At 36.1% G+C, this 23850-nt stretch overlaps 2 protein-coding genes across 12 annotated transcripts in view; both read right to left on the bottom strand.

Moving 5' to 3' along the window:
- LOC125801243 (zinc finger protein 484-like) overlaps window positions 1-7100 on the bottom strand; it is a 111033-nt gene extending 103933 nt beyond the window's left edge. Inside the window, exon 1 of the mRNA XM_049477663.1 lies at window positions 4137-7100. Within this exon, the coding sequence (XP_049333620.1) occupies window positions 5746-6936 (1191 nt within the window). The 5' untranslated portion in view covers window positions 6937-7100 and the 3' untranslated portion in view covers window positions 4137-5745. The remainder of the gene's footprint in view (window positions 1-4136) is intronic.
- The window catches only part of LOC125801101 (NACHT, LRR and PYD domains-containing protein 12-like), a 431224-nt gene that overhangs the window by 255001 nt on the left and 152373 nt on the right, over window positions 1-23850 (bottom strand). The window lies entirely within an intron of this gene.

Below are 23850 nucleotides of genomic sequence, written 5' to 3'. Positions count from 1 at the left end.
TCTTATTTGCAGCCAGGATGGTTGTCCAAGGACTTACCACAACATCAAATCATTTACTAAGCATCTTTACAGAGATCACCAGTTAACATGTACCACCGTGCACTATTTGTTACTTCACATACTGTACTTGGCCTAACATATAGAACAGGTGGTGTGCTGCCACTTAAAACCAAACACTGTGGAGGATGTTTGTTTGGTGAGATAATTCACATCATACCACGGGCTGATGCTGAGTCCTTTTTGATGTTTATCTGCATTCTTTCAATTGAGTACTTTGATGAGCATTTTTATGCATATGTCAAGCGAACTAATGACTATGAAATGATCGGCTTAGATGATGCTTCAGATGTTAGGCCTCTTGATGTACTAGCCATTTACAACACAGACAAGCTGTACTTGAATCCAAGATCCAAATTGTTTAGCCTCACGTTTTGTAGTTCTGTTTTTATAAAAAGGGAATTTTATTTCTGTACTGATGTTCAATGTTAAATTCATCAGGTTTTCTAAAAATACGTGAGAACAGTGAACAATTGTGACTAATTTTATATGAGCTATGTTTTATACACCCCTTTACTGTTTGGACTTTTGTTTTTAGGTGTTCATTATCACAAAAGACAATGAATTAGTCACAAGCATGCATGTTTTTACATTTAAAATATCTAAAAAACATTGAGTTAATTTATTTCTTATTCCAAACGAAACTGATTTTGAACTGTAACAAACATGACTGTTTTTACATTTAAAAATGTTACAAACACGTGAATGTTAATTCATTGCTAATTCCAAAAGAAAATTGAACCATATATAGGCATGATAATAAAAATGGAATTGAATTAATTCGTTTCATGCTTTTTTTTAACATATTTGATACATTATCTTGATTATGCATAATCAACACAAGTTGTGTAAAAAATTACACATTTGTGAGTTCATTAGCCTGACACATTTAGTGTGTAAAATTGGATTACACACTGGATGTGTCAGAATCAACACAACATGTGTCGTCTCTGAGCACACTCGCACAATGTGTTAAAATTCAACACAGTCTGAGTCATTTTTGACACATTTCTTTTTAGAGTGTACGTAAAAGACTTCCTAAAATCAAACTTGGGTAAAGGGAGGAACTAGAAGAGTTTGTGATACAGGGAGGAAAAAAGGAGGAAAAAAAAGAAGCGAGCCAGAGCTCAGGGTAAAAACTGGCATACATTTATTTTTATGTAAAACTAAGATCCAACACTGAGTGACTGTAGACAGGTGTTTCAGTTTCATTGTTCAACCCCGGTATGTCCCAAATGTGTCTATAAACTGGGTATAGGATATATATGATATCTCAATAAATTTTATAAAACATATTTTCTTTTTGTTTGTTTTTTTTAGTTTTCAGCTCAGAAAGTCCTTTTGTAACGTTTGTAATAATACTTTTTATTATTTTAAGCAATGTCTTTTTGTCCACAGATCTTTCAGACACATCCCATGTAAAAATGTCCCCAGAGCTCGTCAAGCTAGTCATACGGTTAGCTTATTAGAATAGGCAGCAGTGACTTCATTTAACTCACAATAGAAAAAAGGGCAATTCTGTTTATATTCTTTTTCCTAAAGTTCATAATAATACTTGTAAAGGGTTAATCATTTAGTGGGTGTTAACATATGAACAGCTCAGGCATGAGGGATTGTGGTAGCTGCCTACCGTTTCATACACAGCCAGTCTATCTCTGCTCTCTCCTACTGGTATGCCGATTAGCTAAGTGTCAAACGGTCAGGTTGTTACCGTCATTTAATGGTCCATATTATGTCAATTTACATTTGAGATTTGTAGGTATAAACATACACATATTCACATACATATTTTTTCACAGTTTATTTTTTCACCTGCATATCCGATTAGCCTAAATTTTACCCTGTATATTTAATTCCCAGCGCCAGAGAGCTTTATTTTCGTGATAAATATTTCTTAAAACTGCATTGACACTAATGTGGTGACGTGTTCGTGTGTGTTGTGTTGGTACATGTAGATCAGGTGCAGCAGTGCTGCTGGGGTTTTTAAACACAGGGTTCAAACACCTTTTACAAGGTAAAATTCAAGCACTTTTCAAGCACTTTCAAGGCCCATTTTCAAGTTTTTTTCAGCACCTTTGAGCAAAGTGGTAAATTAATGATAACGGTGATATCTCAAAACTGCGATTCAGCAATAATCAATATATTGCAAAACTATTCTCCACACTTCACAGCGACTGAGCTACTGAGAAAAAAAACACTTCTATGTAAGTAAATAGCAGGAGTTATGGATTTATTGGTGTCAGTTTCACACAAGTTAAATACCAATGTTCTCAAAATACTGAGTATCTCAACATAATGTGTATCCAATAAATTTCGTTCCACTTCACGATTGAAAGATTATTGATCTACTGTTCGAATTATGATGTATCTGGCATGATACGTCATAAAGAAGAAAAGGAGATCCAGTCCAAAATTGTAGTTCCGTCAGATTTTATTCAAAGAATCTTCTGAGCAAAACAGTTTTTTTGGATACATCAAAAATTGAGTAAAAAGATTATTGAAAAATGAATTGAAATAAAAAGGTGAAAATAAGAGGAAAACCCCAAAGGTGAGAAAAGTTGGGGTTTCCAGAGTTCTCGGCTGTGTGAACAGGACCTGTGGCTCTGTAGTCCCTCTCGGGAGAAGCTCTCCCGCCCAACTCTACTCTTCTTCCTAGACAGAGTCTAATAAAAACAGGCATTCGCCTGGCCTCAGTCTAATAGTGTGTGAGGAGGCTCCTCACACCCCCCCGGATCCTGATACTGATAAGCCGTTATTCATCCTATACGTCAGCCGAGAACTCGGTCACCCCAACCTTATCAGACTATAGATTACATGTACAGAAACTCATGGTTCCGCTGGAAAAAATCAATCATGCTAAGTTGACCCTTTAATCAATGAACAATGAACATAGTAAGGCAAAACTCCTCCGTATTCTTACACACTTGTTAATTCTTCACAAAAAAACAAACAAAAAAAATCATATATTTATGTTTAAAACCTAAAATGTGGCAAAAGTTTGAAAAGTTCAAGGGGGGGCCGAATACTTTTGCAAGGCACTGTATATAGTGGTTGCTTGAATGTATGTTTGGCTGTGTACAAAAGCTTTTGGCTAAATGCTTAAGTTGAAAGAATAGATAAGATTGCAGATCTTGCAATATAAAAGCCTTTTATTGAATCACATAGATATGAATATGAGTAAATACATAAGGTGATGTAAAACAACGATAATAGCTGGTACTGGATAAAACAATCAATAAACTAAATGGATTAGATATTTTTAGTACCTTTAGAGATATAAAAAAAAGCCCTTTAGCAAAATGATACCAAATAAGGAAAAGATAACAGAGTATATAACTTTAGCAACACAACACAACCAAATATCCCTGTAGATTAACTTGCAGATTTTTAATCAGACTGACTGAACCATAGACCAATGAGAAAACCAGTAGAGCAGGGGTGTCAAACTCATTTTGGCCGAGGGCCACATTGGCATATTGGCTGTCCTCTGAGGGCCAGATGTAATTTATAAATGTAATAAAATGTAACCAAATGTAATATAAAATGAATGTAATTACTCCTTAATGTTAAATAACTCTCAATATACTATTTATTAAATCAAATATTACAGTTGCATGGAAAAAAATGTTTGCTTGTTGCTCTATTAACATAAATCCTTTTAATTTGTCATGTTATGAAATCCAAAAACTCCATCAATCAAGAACCAAACTAGTCAAGTGAATAGAAATGACATAAAATACAAGTTACATTAACTTTGATCAAAACGTTTGATACTGAAATAAGGCTTAATAAATATAAAATTAAAAATTGTGAGCTGTTAAGAACATGTGATAGATTTAGCATTTCCTCAGATTTAGCAGTTCCTCATACAACCACTAGTCGAAGCTGCAGCAGCAGCAGCACAAGCCCGCAGTCTTTACTCAGTCAGAGCTACAGCCCAGCCACGGGCTACAGGGCTCAGCTGAGCCAGTCTGGAGCGTTTTTACAGTTTTTAAAATTCTTCTGTGTAGAAAATAAAGATTTTAACCTCACTAACCGAGTAATACAGCTCTCTACAGTTCATCTTTCAGCCCAATCACCTAACAGCAGCAGTTTAGAGCAGAGTCACGGAGTCACTGCTCGGATTACATTATAAACAGGTCAGTTAGCGCGCTGCTAACCTCAGGATGTTTATAACTACGGAGTTTAGTGAACACACCACGGCTGCAAGGTTAGACTGTTGAAGGCTACTGAAGACTAATTAAAGGCTATTAGAGGTTATTGAAAGGGTTATTGGGGGCAGAAATCAGTACAGGCTGGTTAGATAAGTGATTCACGTGCTCCTCCTTTGCTGAGGTGAAACTGTGACTAGCGCTGTCACAGTGATGTTTATTAACGTCATTAAAACAGATTTTGTCAGCTATTGTCTTATAAATATTTACACAGAACTTATATCTCTTCTAAAAAGCGTTTATTTTGGTCAGTAACACTCTTCGTAACACAAAAGGCATACCGGTCTTTCGCCTTGAAGCACAGCCGTCCGTCTGCATCAGCTTCTCTTTTTCTGGACATTATGGGATAAACGTTTGTATGTCTCAATTCCACCCGCGAAGTTACGCCTTCCCTCCAGCAGGGTTTCCACATCAATGACTACACTGCCGTGTAGTGGCAGTAAGCCGTAACTTCGCAGGCAATACAATCGACAAGCATTGTGGGAAATGTAGTTTTTGGTCAAAGAACGCTTCTGACCTATTTATTATAGACACTAAGATCTTACAAGCTCTCGCTTGGATGTGGCCACATTTGGCCCGCGGGCCTTGTGTTTGACACATGTGCAGTAGAGGGAATCAAGGATCCTGCAGTCTTACTGCTGCATAGCCTGCTGAGTGTTGCTTTCAGTATGGAAACTACAGCTAGACCGTTTTTTTTTTTTTTTTTTTAACTCTGAAAAGGATTTTGTTGGCCTTTTGTTGCAAGCTAAGAATATTCTCTACTCCTAAGAATACTCTACTCCTTTAAACTACGACATCTAAATTTTAAAAGACTAAGTAATGCTAATCTAACATCTGGAGCAAACACTGGCAGTGCCCTCGCTCCAACTACAAACTACAAACGTGGAGTGGAGGAAAAAATAAAGAAAGTTTTTATATGTAAACAATTGAGAATGTGTTAAGGCTGTAAATGACATAAGTTGACCAAATGATCATTTCCTACTTATGGCAAAGCATATTCAATTTTTAAACCTAAAAATGTCCCAGAATGATAAAATCCTCACTTTTGTTTATTATTAGTTCTAAAGCTAATGCTGAGATTTAATATACGATTTTACTCTGAGCTAGCATCATCGCTTTACTATTTATTCAGCATATCACTGAAAAAATTGTAAAAATGTATGTTCCTAGTTTATGCTGTTAGTGGTACCATTTATGATTCTGTGTGTAAAAACTTCTTAAAACACAACACTAAGTGTTGAAGAGCTCTGCAGGCATTAACTAATGTAGGTATACAAACATACATAAAAACACAGCATGAAATTCAGTAAACATCATCTCTGGATAAGATTCATTTTTCTGAACCTGTAAAAAGCCATTTTTAAATGAAGTTCTTGTAACAGAGTGAAGATTTTGTGCATGATGAGGTGTTTTTGGCTGTCTGAAAGATTTAAGGTTTGCATTTTTTATGGCAGAGGAACAGATTTGGGATACTTTTCTATCTTTTGTGAATGCACTGATGTAATATAAGTTCACTCTGTAAAGTAAAACTCTTCCCACAGTCTGAACAGTGATACGGTTTCTCTCCTGTGTGAATGCGCTGGTGCAGTTTGAGATGACTCTGTGTAGTAAAACACTTATCACAGTCGAAACAGTAATACGGTTTCTCTCCTGTGTGAATGCGCTGGTGCAGTTTGAGATGACTCTGTGTAGTAAAACTCTTCCCACAGTCGAAACAGTGATACGGTTTCTCTCCTGTGTGAATGCGTTGATGTATTTTGAGATCACTCTGTGTAGTAAAACACTTATCACAGTCTGAGCAGTGATACGGTTTCTCTCCTGTGTGAATGCGCTGGTGTATTTTGAGATGACTCTGTTGAGTAAAACTCTTCCCACAGTCTGAGCAGTGATACGGTTTCTCTCCTGTGTGAATGCGCTGGTGATTTTTGAGATCACTCTGTCTAGTAAAACTCTTCCCACAGTCTGAGCAGTGATACGATTTCTCTCCTGTGTGAATGCGCTGGTGATTTTTGAGATCACTCTGTCTAGTAAAACTCTTCCCACAGTCTGAGCAGTGATACGGTTTCTCTCCTGTGTGAATGCGCTGGTGATTTTTGAGTTTACTCTGTTCAGTAAAACTCTTCCCACAGTCGAAACAGTAGTACGGTTTCTCTCCTGTGTGAATGCGCTGATGCAGTTTGAGATGACTCTGTGTAGTAAAACTCTTCCCACAGTCTGAACAGTGATACGGTTTCTCTCCTGTGTGAATGCGCTGATGCAGTTTGAGATTACTCTGTTGAGTAAAACTCTTCCCACAGTCTGAGCAGTGATACGGTTTCTCTCCTGTGTGAATGCGCTGGTGTATTTTGAGTTTACTCTGTTCAGTAAAACTCTTCCCACAGTCGAAACAGTAATACGGTTTCTCTCCTGTGTGAATGCGCTGGTGTATTTTGAGTTTACTCTGTTCAGTAAAACTCTTCCCACAGTCGAAACAGTAATACGGTTTCTCTCCTGTGTGAATGCGCTGATGCAGTTTGAGATGACTCTGTGTAGTAAAACTCTTCCCACAGTCGAAACAGTGATACGGTTTCTCTCCTGTGTGAATGCGCTGGTGTATTTTGATATCACTCTGTTTAGTAAAACTCTTGACAGAGTTCTGATGTTTCTCCATGTCGGGACTTGGCTCCATCTGTCTGTGAAATGTAGCAAACAATTTCTGCGTTTTCAGGAGATTCTTCTGGATGGCTTGTGCTTCACCTCTTTCAGCAGTTTAACACTGCTCTTTATTAAATATCCTGGTTGTTTATTCTGGAAAAACAAAGAAAAAAAAATTTGTGTATTAAAATAAAAGCAGGTCAATTAACCAAAAAGAATTACCTACATTAGTTACACTATATGGAGAAAAATACTGGGACACCTTCATACTACAATAAAGGCTTCAGTACTTTTATCCCATTATAAATTCACAGACATATTAATATGTAGTTGTATCTTGACTGTCAGCAGGCTGCAGCTGCAAAATGTATGTAGCAGAAACACTGCTGCTGTCCTGAGCACTGAATACAGTGTTATACTACTACTTTAGTAGTATCACACTTTACACTATAATCCGTACTACTAAAACTTGAAGCTCGGCTGCGCTCCGGTCCACACCTAGAACCTCCCGCTATGAAGCCGAGCGGAGCGCAGTGCGGCCGAACCGAGTTCCTCGATTAGGCTCGGCCCTGATGCAGAATTTTAGATTTTAGATGCAGAATGAGCACACCTGATGCTTCCACAAGTGATTAAACAGGAGAGATAGTTGAGGGAGGCAGGTCTAATTCAGTGGTTCGGCTTTCAAAGGTCTGATAAACTTCAGCTTGCTCCCAATTGTGCCGGAAAGTGGAGTTGACTAGCAACGGTAATGCATCTAATCTGTTCCACCACCTCAAGCAGTTTCACTACACACAATATCTTCCTTATTCTGGCTGAAGCACTTATGTAGTTTATGTTGTATCTAAGTTATTTATAGTTGATATAGGTTTGTTTATTTGACGGTGATATCGTGTTCCTTTTATATAAATGAAGGCTTTCTGCATTCTTTATCCTGGATGAGGCACTTTTGTTTTGATCTGTTAAATATGTTTACAAAAGGATAAGAAGCTCTGCCTCTGTTGTAATGTAAAGTTATTTATATTGGTAAAATGTAAATAGGTTATTGGTTTGTGTTTGACAGAGATGTCAGGTTTTTATATTGCTACATGCAAATAAAGGTGAGCATTAATTCATTCTGACCATTTTTTAATTTCTAAAGTATTATACAGTTTTTTATGAGAGGAGGCTTTAAAGACAGTAATAGGTACAGATTTCCATTGCAGGGATTCCTAACAGTTTTTCTGAGGCCTTCCAAATATTTATATCGATATCGAAATTATATTGTATTGACCGAAATTAAGGAATGTATCGTGATATAAATTTTGGCCATATCGTCCAGCACTAGCTGTAAATATGTCATACTGCTCTAACAAAGTGTATCTCATTTTATCTTATAAATATCTTTGTAATTTTCTGACTTGCAGTATATCTCTACCCCTCACCTTTTATAATCAAATATTTAGTTTTTCAATACAATAATTTCAGTGACCGGAAGCAGAAAAAGCCTGTATTAAATGTATATGCTTGATGAAGAGTCTCGACCTACCCCTTCCTGTTTTTATGTTCTAGAAATTAGATAATATTACTTTTTTTATTCAGGTGTAGGACCATTTATGGGATAATTTATCTGCATACAATCACAGCTCCAGAAATGTTGCCAATATTTTTGAACATCATGAACTATATTACCCTGAAATATGGAGCCATATCACCCACCCCTAATTATCACATTCAGGGTAGTACTTTCTTGCTGTTTTAAGCAAAAGAAAAATTCACACTGTTTTCATTTCCTATTATATATCTTCTAGAGACATTTTATACATGTTTATGTCCAGTATAATTTATTTTACTTTAATCCTGCATATATGGAGTGCATTATTACCCAGCAAAAAGCTACACATCGGCCCTTCGTGGGCTAAGTGCGGGCACTGTGGGCAGGGGCTAGCCCATTAAAATTCCAAACAGGCCCAACATGGGTTTTCTGTGGGCAGCCTGTTCATTGGCTGGCCCACTCAAATCCTATAAAAGGCCGCTGTGGGCTAGCCTAAACTGGTCCAGTGCATTAATGCCCCTGTAGGCCCAGTGTGGGAATTATTTGGACAGCCAACACTTTGATGCACCCACACAAATCCCAGGCAGGCCCACAGTGGGTCAGCCCACATTTAGCCTGCTCCATTTCACACCCTGAAGGGCCAGTGTGGGATATATGTGGGCAAAGCACAGTTTAGCATGCCCACACAATTCCCATGCAGAGCCAGTGTGGGTCAGCCCAAATTCAGCCTGCACCATTTCATACCCGGTATGGGTTATATGTCGGCAACCTGCACTTTGGCATGTGCACACAAATCTCATGCAGGGCCACTGTGGGTCAGCCCTAATTCAGCCTGCACCATTTACACACTGTAGGCATTGTGGGTTATATGTGGGCAGCACGCACACATATGTGAGCATGCCCACACAAATCCTATGCTAGGTTACTCTGGGTCAGCCCAAATTTACCATACAATATTTTACAATCTGAAAGTTTGTGTCATAACAAGTTCATATGAAGGGTATCTGAATATTTTTTATTGTTTTTGTCTGTGAGAGCTAGGTAGATTAGCTAGCTTAGTGGATAGGAGCAACACTGTGTGAAATGTAGTATCAGCTCTGAAAGATTTTCTAAACCAAAAGTGGAGAAAAATCAAGGTACCACAGCAGAGTTGTGCAGAGACCTTTGGAGGGGCACACACACACACACACACACATAGTAACATCTCATATTTTTCAAGACATATACTGTATAGCTATACATTTTTATTTATAAAAATATTTTTATTTAATATTTTGGATAGCTACGAATTTGCTCCATGGTGCTGATTCATAATCTCACCTTTATTATTGGTAGTGCTGATAATAAATAAATAAAAATATTAAATTATAAATGTTTTTGTGCTTGACTATACACTTTGTGTAAGCCAGCAAGGTTATAAAAGTTACATATTTTTAATTTTTGCATGTGATATTTAATTGTGAGGATCATGTAACCAACGAATCCACCCCCCTCCCCTCCCCCCTCCCTGCACGTGCCTTTACCACAGAGCAACGATCAAGCTTAAAGGCAAAGTCAGTGAGTGACTTTGGTCTGTCAAAGTGACTGAAAGGTAAGTTATAATTTCTGTTCTACTATACGCTTTTCTATTTTTTGCCACTTAAGCTAAGGGAAAGATAGCCAGTTAAGCAAAGGGAAAGCTAGCCAGTTAAGCTAAGGGAAAGATAGCCAGTTAAGCTAAGGGAAAGCTAGCCAGTTAAGCTAAGGGAAAGATAGCCAGTTAAGCCAAGGGAAAGCTAGCCAGTTAAGCCAAGGGAAAGATAGCCAGTTAAGCCAAGGGAAAGCTAGCCAGTTAAGCTAAGGGAAAGATAGCCAGTTAAGCTAAGGGAAAGATAGCCAGTTAAGCTAAGGGAAAGCTAGCCAGTTAAGCTAAGGGAAAGCTAGCCAGTTAAGCTAAGGGAAAGATAGCCAGTTAAGCTAAGGGAAAGCTAGCCAGTTAAGCTAAGGGAAAGCTAGCCAGTTAAGCTAAGGGAAAGCTAGCCAGTTAAGCTAAGGGAAAGCTAGCCAGTTAAGCTAAGGGAAAGCTAGCCAGTTAAGCTAAGGGAAAGCTAGCCAGTTAAGCTAAGGGAAAGCTAGCCAGTTAAGATAAGGGAAAGATAGCCAGTTAAGCTAAGGGAAAGATAGCCAGTTAAGCTAAGGGAAAGCTAGCCAGTTAAGCTAAGGGAAAGCTAGCCAGTTAAGCTAAGGGAAAGCTAGCCAGTTAAGCTAAGGGAAAGCTAGCCAGTTAAGCTAAGGGAAAGCTAGCCAGTTAAGCTAAGGGAAAGCTAGCCAGTTAAGCTAATGGAAAGCTAGCCAGTTAAGCTAATGGAAAGCTAGCCAGTTAAGCTAAGGGAAAGATATCATTTTAAAAAGTTTTGGTATTTTTGTGAACCTGATATCCTGATATCGGCCACATCACATGTTTATAGAATGTAACTACCAGTCACACACAGTGACTGTAAAGGCTATTTATGTTTCACCATGAATAGCCTGAAGAAATTCTAATTCAAATAACTATCACTATATAAGAATCACTGTAATCAAATACAGTCTGCAAATTTCTCTAAAATTAAGCATTGTACATGAAAAGACACTAACAGATGTAGTATTTACCTGACTGCATTCTCATATCTCTATATTATTATTTTAAGAGGCCGTGAGGAGATCAATCATGTCACCACCAAAGGATGCAGAGATCGAGCAGGTTGCAAAGGTTTGGCTTTGGAATGCACGGGACCGTTCAGGTGGACGGAAGCATCGTCTCATGCAGTCTCTTCAAAAAAATAGTTAATTTATGATCTATGCTATATTAATGCATAAACAATATTCCTTTTTGATATTATGATTAACTATATCTGTTCTATTTATGTAAAGTACATCTATTTTCTCCTTCATTATTATTGCTGTGAGATAAAAACCTTAATGCAAAAACTAATGTTATATTCAATTATTATAATCATTTTGGTTCCAAGTCTACAAGCAAGAGGAATAAAATTAATAATAGAGATCAGGGGTGGGTTTCCTGAAAGCTTCGTTACGCTAAGAACTTCGTTAACTCGTACTTAAGATTGATCGTTAATTAAAGAGTGTTTCCCAAACCCGTGCGTAACTAAAGTACTACGTAAACTCGCTCGCAGATTAACGAGTGCCCTCACCCAGTCGTTATTCTTAAGAGCTTCTTTAGGGGATCTCTACTTGCAGTTCAGCACCTTAAACACCAGGGACCGCCAATTTTGAGGGAGAAAAATTATAATTTCCCTGCTTGAAGCAATTATATTATGTTACTATTAATTATAATCAATTATATTATATATATAATTATTATTATAATAATTAATATTATTATATTATATTATATCATATATTATATTATATATTATATTAAATTATATTATATTATATATTATATTATATTATATTATATTATATTATATATTATATTATATTATATTATATTATATTATATTATAATGCCAACTTTCTCTGTGTAGTCTAACTGGGCATACTGGAATTGACCAATCAAACCCATAAATTATTAAAAATCCAGATTCCTGCAGATGATGCTCACGGTCTAAGCAAAGCTGCAAAGTCACCAAGTCCGTGGATTCTGTAATCAGGCTGTTATGTGCCATACACACACTTATATACACTTCCCACCAGCCCGGGACACAATACAATATATTTCCATGCTATTGGGAAAATCCCTGGTACTGTAGGTCCGGTGCAGGGGACGCCTGCAGTGTCTTTACTCACACCTACACGTATTGTAAAGGGTATCGGTGAATGTGCAGGTAATATTTAATATTATTCTTTATTTAGGTGCTTCTAACCAACATTGTGTCCGTTCATCTGGGCAAACTCTGGGGTGTGTCAGCTTGCAAATATATAAATACCAGTCAAAAGTTGACACGTCTCATTTTTTATTTATTTATTTTTTTTACATTGTCGATTAATATTAAAACTATGAAAACAATTAATTGACGCATATGGAATTATCTAGTTAACAAAGAGGTGCATGGCCTTTACAATCCCCTGACCTAAACCCAACTGAGATGTTGATTTAGGATGAGCTGGAGCTTTACAGAGTGTGTGTGTGTGTGTGTGTGTGTATATATATATATATATATATATATATATATATATATATATATATATATATATATATATATATACACACACACACACACCGGAATATATGTATATGTATTATTATATTATTTTTATATTATTAATAATTATAATAATAATAAATTAATATTATTATCAATATTACTATTAATAATATTAGTACAATATCTATTAATATAATATATTAACAATAATAGTTTTAAGTTTAATGTTTATTAAACATTTATATATAAACATATGACTTATTTATTTAGCCATATGTATCTGTAGGAGTATTTTATTAATGCCAAAGTACATCCTTTTGTAATTTTAAATTTCAAAATATGTATAATATTGATGATTACAACACTTTTTTACATTTTTAGGGTGTAGTACTGAATAAATACTGCATAATAATCGATATTTGTGGATCGATTGAGTGCGCTGTTTCAGGGGAGGAGTCAACAAAGACGCTCTTTAACCTCCTTTGTTAATTTTCACCTTGCGAAGCTCTTTTGGAAACACTCGCAGAACTGGCTCGTTCTTTACTCACGTCATTTGTTAGCTCGTTCGTTATTCACTAAGGTTGATCGTTTTCGGGAAACCCACCCCAGAGGCTTTGTTCCAGTAGCAATAATAGTATCAGTTTATTATTCATCTACTACATCAGTCTAGTGCATTTAAGTATTTATTCAAGAATATGATTTGCTGTTTTTATTGATGTTTATATATATATATATATATATATATATATATATATATATATATATATATATATATTAATTTAAGTTGTATAATTCTTTGTTATTTTGTATTATGTTTGATATTTATATCATACTGTTTATTATAAATACTGTTTTTGCAAATGGAGATATTTATGGAGTACATGTTTATCTACATGCTACAATATAAATTCGGGATTTATTATTAAGTAATTTACTTAAATAATGTTGTGTGTTGTTTATATTTTATACATGATACTTTGTAATAAATTTATTAATTTACTATACACTTTAAATTGTGTTATTTATTTAATTGTTTTACAGCCAGTTGCAAAAAATGTCAAAGTGCCAATAGCACAGCTTTAAATTTTCTTCCTTGAAAAGTGTTCTCTGTTCAATATTGCACAGTTCTAAAAATTTGGGGCCACAATTGGTTTTCCACTGAGGGCATGAGTCAGTGTGTGTGTGTATGTGTGTGTTAGAGCTCTGCAAATCTCTGTTGGCCCAATGGGCCAATGCTTTGGTGTTGATTTTGCATAGAGGAGTAAATCTTCGCTGGCCAAATGTGGGCTGCCTGAAAAGGGCCCACGCCGTGGGGCCGACGCTATACTGGTGAGCAAATCTCCATTGGCCCAATGTGGGCTGCCTGAAATGGGCCGACGCCATGGTGCTGGTGCCGTCCCGATGAGCAAATCTCCGTTGGCCCTAAGTGGGCTGCCCATATGGGGGCGATACTGCACCGACGTGCAAATCCCCAATGGCCCGATGTGGGCTGTCCATACGGGGCCGATGTGTTGGCCCATATTGGGCCCTCATTGGCCCAGTGTGGGCATGTTTGCTGGGGTGCCTAGCCTAGCCTAGCCAAATCTAACCTAGCCTAGCCTAGCCTATCTGAATACGTGCCTGTGTAATTACGTCATCACGCACAGACATAGCTCAGCTACGGAGACTGTGTTCAACTCTGGGGCGAGCTTACACCAGTAAAAAATGCCTGTCCGTGTAAATAATACATATCGATATACCACAAAAATGATGTCCCCATTATTGAAACATTTCTTATCGCAATAAATACAGATATCAAATTATTGTCCAGGCCTAGAATAGAACAAGTCTTTCTTCATTCCACAGCTTTAATATCAAACCCAGGCACTTCCATCTGATCTATATAAATGCAGCACATCAGGATTTCCTCATTTCTAATACTAATGTAAACCCAGACAGCGTGTGGTAAAATCCGAGACGGATCCTCACAATGGATCTGGTCCAAAGATCACTTTCACTACAGACTAATCCGATCCAGATTTTGAGCAAATCGTCACTTTTATGTTAAAAAATATGGACCATATTTTTTAACATAAATATGCAACCACCTAGCAACAGCATAATATCACTACAGCAACCACCTAATACTGTTACTGTGCCAGAAGGAAACATATTATTAATATTAACGAATAGATATTAAAGGCAGATATTTACTTTAAATACAGATTAGAAACACATTCTACTATAAGAATAACTGGCTGGTTTGTTAAGCGTTTCTCTGTTTTTAAATACAGCACAGGGTTCTGACTCTGGTCCAGGAGAAACTCTGTTCTCAATATTTTAAAACTGTAAAATATGCAGATCACAGCTCCAGGATTAGAGCTGAAACCATTACAATACAAAACTACTTTACATATTAAACCCATCACTTAATTTACTCACTTTAGGACAGGAGGTCCTCCTCCACTGCTGGAGTTCTGAAGATCCATCATTTACTCTTCTTCATTCACACACAGCTGAACACTGCCGACACCGACCCCTGAGAACAGATCAGCCGTTACAATAAAACCTTTATTCTTACAGTAATGACATTATCATCAGAACTGCATTAAACAAAACCTGATAAACTAACAAAACAAACCAAACAGAGAACGATACATAACAGTGTGATTTACCCTCATTACACATTATTCTACAGATTACAGAAACATTTACTGTTATTATAATGATTATAATTTAATTATTATTAGTAATATTACTTCATTACACAACATTATAAATATACACACTGTTCTATTATAATTAATATTATTATTATGTTACTGAATCAGAATAGAGAGATTATTTAAGTATAATATAAAACAGCAGGATTAAAAACACTAACACACCACGTGATCTTGAGCTCCGTTGCTCCCCCTGCTGGTTGAACAGCGCTACTGCATATAAACACGCCTTTATAGCAGTTCCGTGTTTTTATCTCCCCAACAGATCAAAGCCCACATTAAGCAGTAATGCGCTTTAAACAGCATAAACTACACTGTGATCAATAAATATCAATCTATATCTGCGCATTTCTCTTCAGTTTACAGCATTATTGATCTGTTACAGCTGATTGTTCTCCAGCCGGTCTGATCTAGACCAGGTCCAGGTCTGATCCAGGCCCGGTTCAGATCTCCATGCTGATCCTGGTTCTTCCAGTGGAATCGGACACTGAGCTGAGCTTAAAGAACCGGTTCTGGATCTTAGGAACCTTTAGAACCGGTTCTGACTTTAAGCTACACGGTTCTGTTCTACATTCTCTTCAGTTCTGAACTTACCGAGTGAATCCAGACTTCTGTCCTCTTCTAATGGCGGAGACTGAACTTACTTTCACTTCCTCCTCACTGCGTCACACCGCTCTCTCTCTAAGCCCCGCCCCCTAACTCTCTCAGCGAATAGACGCTGGGAGGGCGGAGCCATTGTTCGTCAGCCAATCATATTACACGGTTGAATGGAATGTTTGAATATTCATGAGTCTGAAGTTTCTCCCACACAGCTGTAAACCCCCCCAGTTTTCAGACCGGTGTTCTGCCGAGTTCTGCTACCCGTCCAAAAGTGCTCCTCCCCGCACTGCGCATGATCTGCCCCACATTTTATAACGTTCTCATGAGTTTTTCAAGAAGATTCTGTTTTCTATGACTGCCTTAAACAGCCTGAGCTCACTGTCATTACTTATTTAAGGGTTACATAATGGTAAATGACAAACAAAACAAAACAAAAAAATAATAATAAGCTATTTAGAAACAAAAATCACTAAATAATTTCATTTACCTCTTAAATACATTTTTTTAAATAAAAAACAGTTGGTTAATTTTATACTCTGACGTGACTATACTGCATGTGTGCACTGTGATAATAATGCTGGGAGAAAGGAGCACTGCCTCCATCTAGTGTCTTTGAGATGTTCTGCATTTTATATAAGGGTGGTTGACATCACATGGATTTTTTTTGGTCCAGTGTGTCAAATATATGTAAATTATAGAAAAACATGTCAAAAACTGTGGTGATATTGTTCAGAAATTGCTGATTTATATGAACTTACAGAGCATTCATAGGATTAACATTTTTTTCACAATTTTCAGTAAAACCAAAAAAATGCTCACATGGTGTTAATGTTACAATCACATTTCATAAAGTTATATTTTTAATAAAAACAAGTAAATGAGGACTAACAGTTGGACATGGTAGGAGTAGCAGGGTGAGTGGTGAGCTCCTGGTCTAACTGGAGGATAAAAGCTTCACTATCCAGCTGATCACCAACGTCAATAGAAATTCATTTCAGGTTGAATGTTGATCATGAAGTCAGATGAAAAAAAAAAAAAACGTCAGGATAAAATCTAAAACTGTTACGTACCTGCACTCTTAAAAATTCAACAAACTTTAACTCAGAAAAACTTGATGGATGAGTGGAGCAAAGCAAACAGAGGCCGATAGGAGGAATAAAATAAGATTATCCTCTGAGTTCTGCCCTTTACGTTCTAGCCATAATGATGAAAGAATACAAGGTATTAAAAGAGGAGATTATTTAGTTAAAATCACAGCTTATGCAGATGATATTACAGTTTTTATTACAAAAAAAGACTTAGACCTTATAATGGAATATTATACATTTTATGAAAAAGTTTCTGGTGTAAAGCTTAATATGGCTAAATGAATGTGTGTGGATTGGGGATCAAAGAAAGAAGTTCAGAGTCGATGTTCCAGATAAAGAGCAGATAAAAATTTTAGGTGTGTATTTTAATAATGGTGACTGTGTGGACAGTAAGTGGAAACAAAAAGAGGAAGTAGTTTCTGAAGAAATTAAATCCCTCTAATAACACGTCCAACGATCAGTCACCCAAACCGAGTTCAACCAGACGCAGTGGAGGAACCAGGTCCAAGTGAAGCTCTCTACAATGGAAGTGAAAGAGTAGAGGATGGAAATGACCGTCATCATGAAGATTTAAGTAGCAGCGGAAGCAGCAGCAGCAGCGGAGAGACAGACGGAGGAAATCCGAACACCAGCACCTCGTCTGAAGGAGACAGCAGCGAGGAGCACGAGTCTGCAGCAGCCGAAACACAAGCAAACCAAGTTCCTCCTCCTTCTTCATCACCTCTTCTTCCATCTATGACCAGATCTACCACCAAACATACGCACAGGGGCTGCTGCACCAACGAAACGAAACGGAAGAGTAAACCTAAAAAAGGAGGTTAGAAGCAGAATGAACGGTACACTAAGAAAAATAAAAGAAATAAACATTTCTTTATCTCCTCTGTCTGATTTAATATTGCACTATGCAGTGTTGGGGGATTCAGTATAAAAAGAACAGGAATGAGAAATTTTGTATATTTAAAAGAAAAAAAAGCAGAGATTTGGTGTGTTGTGTTTACAGTAAACAAAACTAAATACATATGAAGATATAGAAAATCCAAAAAAATATGGGATAATGGTTATTCCTTCTTTTCTATTGGAGAATGTAAAGCTGATGGAATTGGTTTATTATTCTATAATCAATTGTTTGAAATAATTAATTACAGATAATTGATTCCTGGAAGGTTAATCTATAAATTTATCAAATCTATCAATTTATAATGAATAATGTTAACACAGCTCAAGATCGAGTTATTAAAATGACACTTTTTAGAGAACTTAATGTCACGCAGATAATTAAATGGATTAGAGATGAGCATGGGAATGTAATAGAAAACAAAAAAGAAAAACAGAAACTACACAGGAAACAAAAAAATTCACAATCATTAATCAGGCTGTTCAAAATTACAAGCAGAGGACCTCTCGTCAATGTCAACCAATTACAAAGGAAGAAATTGTTAACCTGCAAAATGTATAATCCTGTATAAATGAAATTATAAGTTTATTACAAAATTATTTTAATGAAGGTATTAGAGATGGAAAAATGAATGAATTGTTCTATAAATCTGTGATTACCTTGATTTATAATAAATGAATACATTTAAATAATGATAAGGAATTTTATATAATTACTTTAGATTAGAAAAAGGCTTTTTTTCCAGGGAATATTTATGGAATGATTTGCAGCACTGTGGTTTTCCACCAAATTTCCTCCATAAGATCAAGTTATTATATGAAAAATCAGAAGCTCAAGTTAATGTTAAAGGGTATTTTAAAATAATTTAAGACACATAGAGGAGTAAAACAAGGCTGCCCTTTAAGTGCAGTATTATGTGTGTGTTAAAAGTTAGTCCTCTTTTAAATAAAATTAAAAATTATACCAGAATTAAAGGAATTGATGTCTTTAGGTAAAGAATCTTTTAAACTTACAGACTTTGCTGATGACGACATCACAGTAATCGTAAGAAATCAGAAAGAGTTCCGGATTATAAAATTCATGAAGATGTAGCAGGAGCAAAATAAAATTTGGATAAAACAGAAGACATCTGGGGTACGTTTCCCAAAAGCGTAGTTGCTAACTACGTTAGCAACTTACTTAGTCTGGACGATGCAGCTGCGACGCAGGTGTTTCCCAAAAGCGTGGTTGGAACTATGGAGGTAACCACGTTAGTAACTTGCATAGTGCAGCACTTAGTTAAGCTACTCAGGTGTTTCCCAGAACCGTGGTTCCAGCGAATGTTCGCAACTACCGTGGTTCAGCTGCGTCGTTCCAACTACAGCTCTTGACCTGTCGTTAAGAGCTTAGTTCCTGGTGATTAGTGCAGACGATGGACGGTAGGATTCAGAAAGCTGATAAATCACATTAATATTGCTGAACGAGGATTTAAGATATCAAAAGTACCTATTTCTTTTTAATGTTTGTGTTTATTACATTAATTGAGCCACTTCACTTTTACCAATGTGCGCCCAGGTAAAATAATAAAATTCAGTCCTTTTTTTAATGTATGTCTTTAACATTTAGCTTTATTTGGCAAACATGAATTCAGTGTAGTGAAAAGAGAAGTGCTCTTTAGCTAAAATGTATTTTACAGTCTTGGAAAGATGTATGCCAATTATTCAAGCAGGCATCTCTTGAGTAAAGATAACTTGTGCTGTGAACATTTATGAAATAGTTAATAATTATTTTTTTAAACCCATTGTGCTATATGCACTCTGTGAATAAGATATGCAATAAGCAGGTGTTTTGAATTACCTAATTATCCTCTGCAGGTAACAGGGCCAGACAGAGTGTGAATAAAGAAAATTTATTATTTAGCCAATACAACGTGTTTCTAGGCCTATACAAATGTTATCAATTAGTATTTGTTAAATAATATATTACAGGAAATACGTAGAAATATGTAGGCTACATTAATATATATGTAAAAAATAATAACATTAATTGCCATTATGAAAAAAAAAAACATTAAGAGAATAAAACCACGACTGGGATTCGAACTAGGCGTCCATCCGGTGTCTGTCGAGTTTTGCTACCCTGTCAAACCGTATTATCCTAGTGCATATTTAATTTTTAAATATAAAATTGCTAGAAAAAGCCCCATATTTAAACATGCTTTCGGTAGAATATTTGGAAAGCCTGAATCAAAATATCAGGAGACAGTTTTGGGTTATTAGGGTGATTATAAACCTTATTTTTTTATTATTGCTAACTTATAATTACTTTCATTATCATCAGCTGTCATTTACGCATTTGTAATACTCAGAAATAATGGCAAGGGGTTCCTGTTTTTTTAATGCAACCAAAAAGAACAGAATTACCATAAAAAACAATAAATAAATAAAAAATGTTTCCACGCATGGGCGCTGGTGTTGAGAAGCACATCTCGATGGGTTGCACAATTCGACAGAACACCGCGCGCTGCACGTCGTAGGCGCTCTGCTCAACCACTGAGTAACACATTTCTCATGTCTCATTTTAATAAGACTTCTTCAGAATGGTGATTATTTTATTTAAAAAAAATATTGCAATAGCAAATATGTGTATGTTTTTTTAAGTAACACTGTCTGTTACAAATAATAATGAATATATAGCAATTATTGTCTACATTTTACTTGCAGTTCATTGTTATTTTATTAATAGTATTGTTGTCCGTTATGTTCTGGTGATAATTACAATATAAATAGCCTAAATGATAACGTTACATTAGTAACATATTTTTGGCATAATATTTTAAAGATTGTGAGTTTTGCACGTTTTCTGCTTTGAAAGTCTGGCCGAACACATCTGGAAACACCTTAGTTAAGACCACGGTGGTTCAAACCAACATAGTTCAGACTTCTGTGGTACCAACAAAGTACGATGGTTTCGGGAAACGGTCGTACTTCAGATGTTAGTTAGTTTAACGATGCATCGTACCACGTTAGTTCAATGCTAGGCTTCGTCGTTGTACGGGAAACGCACCCCAGGGGTACGTTTCCCAAAAGCGTAGTTGCTAACTACGTTAGCAACTTACTTAGTCTGGACGATGCAGCTGCGACGCAGGTGTTTCCCAAAAGCGTGGTTGGAACTATGGAGGTAACCACGTTAGTAACTTGCATAGTGCAGCACTTAGTTAAGCTACTCAGGTGTTTCCCAGAACCGTGGTTCCAGCGAATGTTCGCAACTACCGTGGTTCAGCTGCGTCGTTCCAACTACAGCTCTTGACCTGTCGTTAAGAGCTTAGTTCCTGGTGATTAGTGCAGACGATGGACGGTAGGATTCAGAAAGCTGATAAATCACATTAATATTGCTGAACGAGGATTTAAGATATCAAAAGTACCTATTTCTTTTTAATGTTTGTGTTTATTACATTAATTGAGCCACTTCACTTTTACCAATGTGCGCCCAGGTAAAATAATAAAATTCAGTCCTTTTTTTAATGTATGTCTTTAACATTTAGCTTTATTTGGCAAACATGAATTCAGTGTAGTGAAAAGAGAAGTGCTCTTTAGCTAAAATGTATTTTACAGTCTTGGAAAGATGTATGCCAATTATTCAAGCAGGCATCTCTTGAGTAAAGATAACTTGTGCTGTGAACATTTATGAAATAGTTAATAATTATTTTTTTAAACCCATTGTGCTATATGCACTCTGTGAATAAGATATGCAATAAGCAGGTGTTTTGAATTACCTAATTATCCTCTGCAGGTAACAGGGCCAGACAGAGTGTGAATAAAGAAAATTTATTATTTAGCCAATACAACGTGTTTCTAGGCCTATACAAATGTTATCAATTAGTGTTTGTTAAATAATATATTACAGGAAATAAGTAGAAATATGTAGGCTACATTAATATATATGTAAAAAATAATAACATTAATTGCCATTATGAAAAAAAAAAACATTAAGAGAATAAAACCACGACTGGGATTCGAACTAGGCGTCCATCCGGTGTCTGTCGAGTTTTGCTACCCTGTCAAACCGTATTATCCTAGTGCATATTTAATTTTTAAATATAAAATTGCTAGAAAAAGCCCCATATTTAAACATGCTTTCGGTAGAATATTTGGAAAGCCTGAATCAAAATATCAGGAGACAGTTTTGGGTTATTAGGGTGATTATAAACCTTATTTTTTTATTATTGCTAACTTATAATTACTTTCATTATCATCAGCTGTCATTTACGCATTTGTAATACTCAGAAATAATGACAAGGGGTTCCTGTTTTTTAATGCAACCAAAAAGAACAGAATTACCATAAAAAACAATAAATAAATAAAAAATGTTTCCACGCATGGGCGCTGGTGTTGAGAAGCACATCTCGATGGGTTGCACAATTCGACAGAACACCGCGCGCTGCACGTCGTAGGCGCTCTGCTCAACCACTGAGTAACACATTTCTCATGTCTCATTTTAATAAGACTTCTTCAGAATGGTGATTATTTTATTTAAAAAAAATATTGCAATAGCAAATATGTGTATGTTTTTTTAAGTAACACTGTCTGTTACAAATAATAATGAATATATAGCAATTATTGTCTACATTTTACTTGCAGTTCATTGTTATTTTATTAATAGTATTGTTGTCCGTTATGTTCTGGTGATAATTACAATATAAATAGCCTAAATGATAACGTTACATTAGTAACATATTTTTGGCATAATATTTTAAAGATTGTGAGTTTTGCACGTTTTCTGCTTTGAAAGTCTGGCCGAACACATCTGGAAACACCTTAGTTAAGACCACGGTGGTTCAAACCAACATAGTTCAGACTTCTGTGGTACCAACAAAGTACGATGGTTTCGGGAAACGGTCGTACTTCAGATGTTAGTTAGTTTAACGATGCATCGTACCACGTTAGTTCAATGCTAGGCTTCGTCGTTGTACGGGAAACGCACCCCTGAGCTAGCTAGCTAAGCTAGGTGACTGAAGCTAATTTAGCGATTAGCATGTAGAATTAAAGAGGCTAAAAACAGCAGTAAAACAGCAGGTAGGTGTTCATACTGTCCCCTGTGTGTGTCTTTTATATTGTAATTAGTGTATTTAGCCACAGTGGTGTTAGAACTCGGCTATGTGAGCGGTTGCTATGGCTTGTAACTAGGTAGCTAAGCGCTAGCTAGCTAGCTAGCGTAGCGGCCTCTATTTTCAGCCATTTCAGTCAAAATTGTGTAAATCTAAACTTACTGTAAATAAATGTAAGAGCTTTACTCACCCAAATAATCAGTTTTAATGAGAGAAATATGTGTAGATTAAAGTCCAGCACTCGTTTGACTTGTGTCAAAAGTTTTTTTAGGAAATTAAAGTTTTGTTTACTTCGGTGCCCCCCTGCTGAAGGGTCCCCTATTTTACATTCAGATTAAAATACTCTATATTAACTAGAAAATATATTCACTTAAGCTTTTATTTTAATAGTAACAGCTCTTACTCTGATATTGGTGGCTGATAATGTGTGTAATAATGCGTATTTTATGCCTATAGGAGACATGGTGTTTCTTCATTAGGCTCCCTAAGTAGTGTACAAGATAAAAAATCTAGAAAAATAGCCTCACGCTGCGGAAATGCGGAAACGTGTTTTTAATTTCCTTAACGCAATTGTTTGTTTGTTTGTTAATTTATTAATCATAAATATTTGTATATAATACAATATAATATATAATGTGTGTGGATTTTTAATGTAATAGTTTTCTATGTAATACTTATTTTTTTGTGTGTAATAATCTTGTGACTTGTTGTTTTGTCAGCTTTGTGTGGTGTGTTCAAACAAGTGCGTGAATATATTACAGGTCCAGATACAGTAAATTCTTACATTAACTTTTCTTTTGTTTGTTTGTTGAGATGATTTTATTCAGCAGCTTCCATTATCTGCTCCTGATCAGATTTCTAGAGGAGATGTTTTTTGGTGGAGCTTGGAGGCCATCTGCTGGTGGAACACAGACAC

This window comes from Astyanax mexicanus, chromosome 4, assembly GCF_023375975.1.
Source record: "Astyanax mexicanus isolate ESR-SI-001 chromosome 4, AstMex3_surface, whole genome shotgun sequence".
Lineage (NCBI taxonomy): Eukaryota > Metazoa > Chordata > Actinopteri > Characiformes > Acestrorhamphidae > Astyanax > Astyanax mexicanus.
Note: the sequence above shows the minus strand (reverse complement) of the source record. Positions and strands in the feature narration are given on the sequence as shown.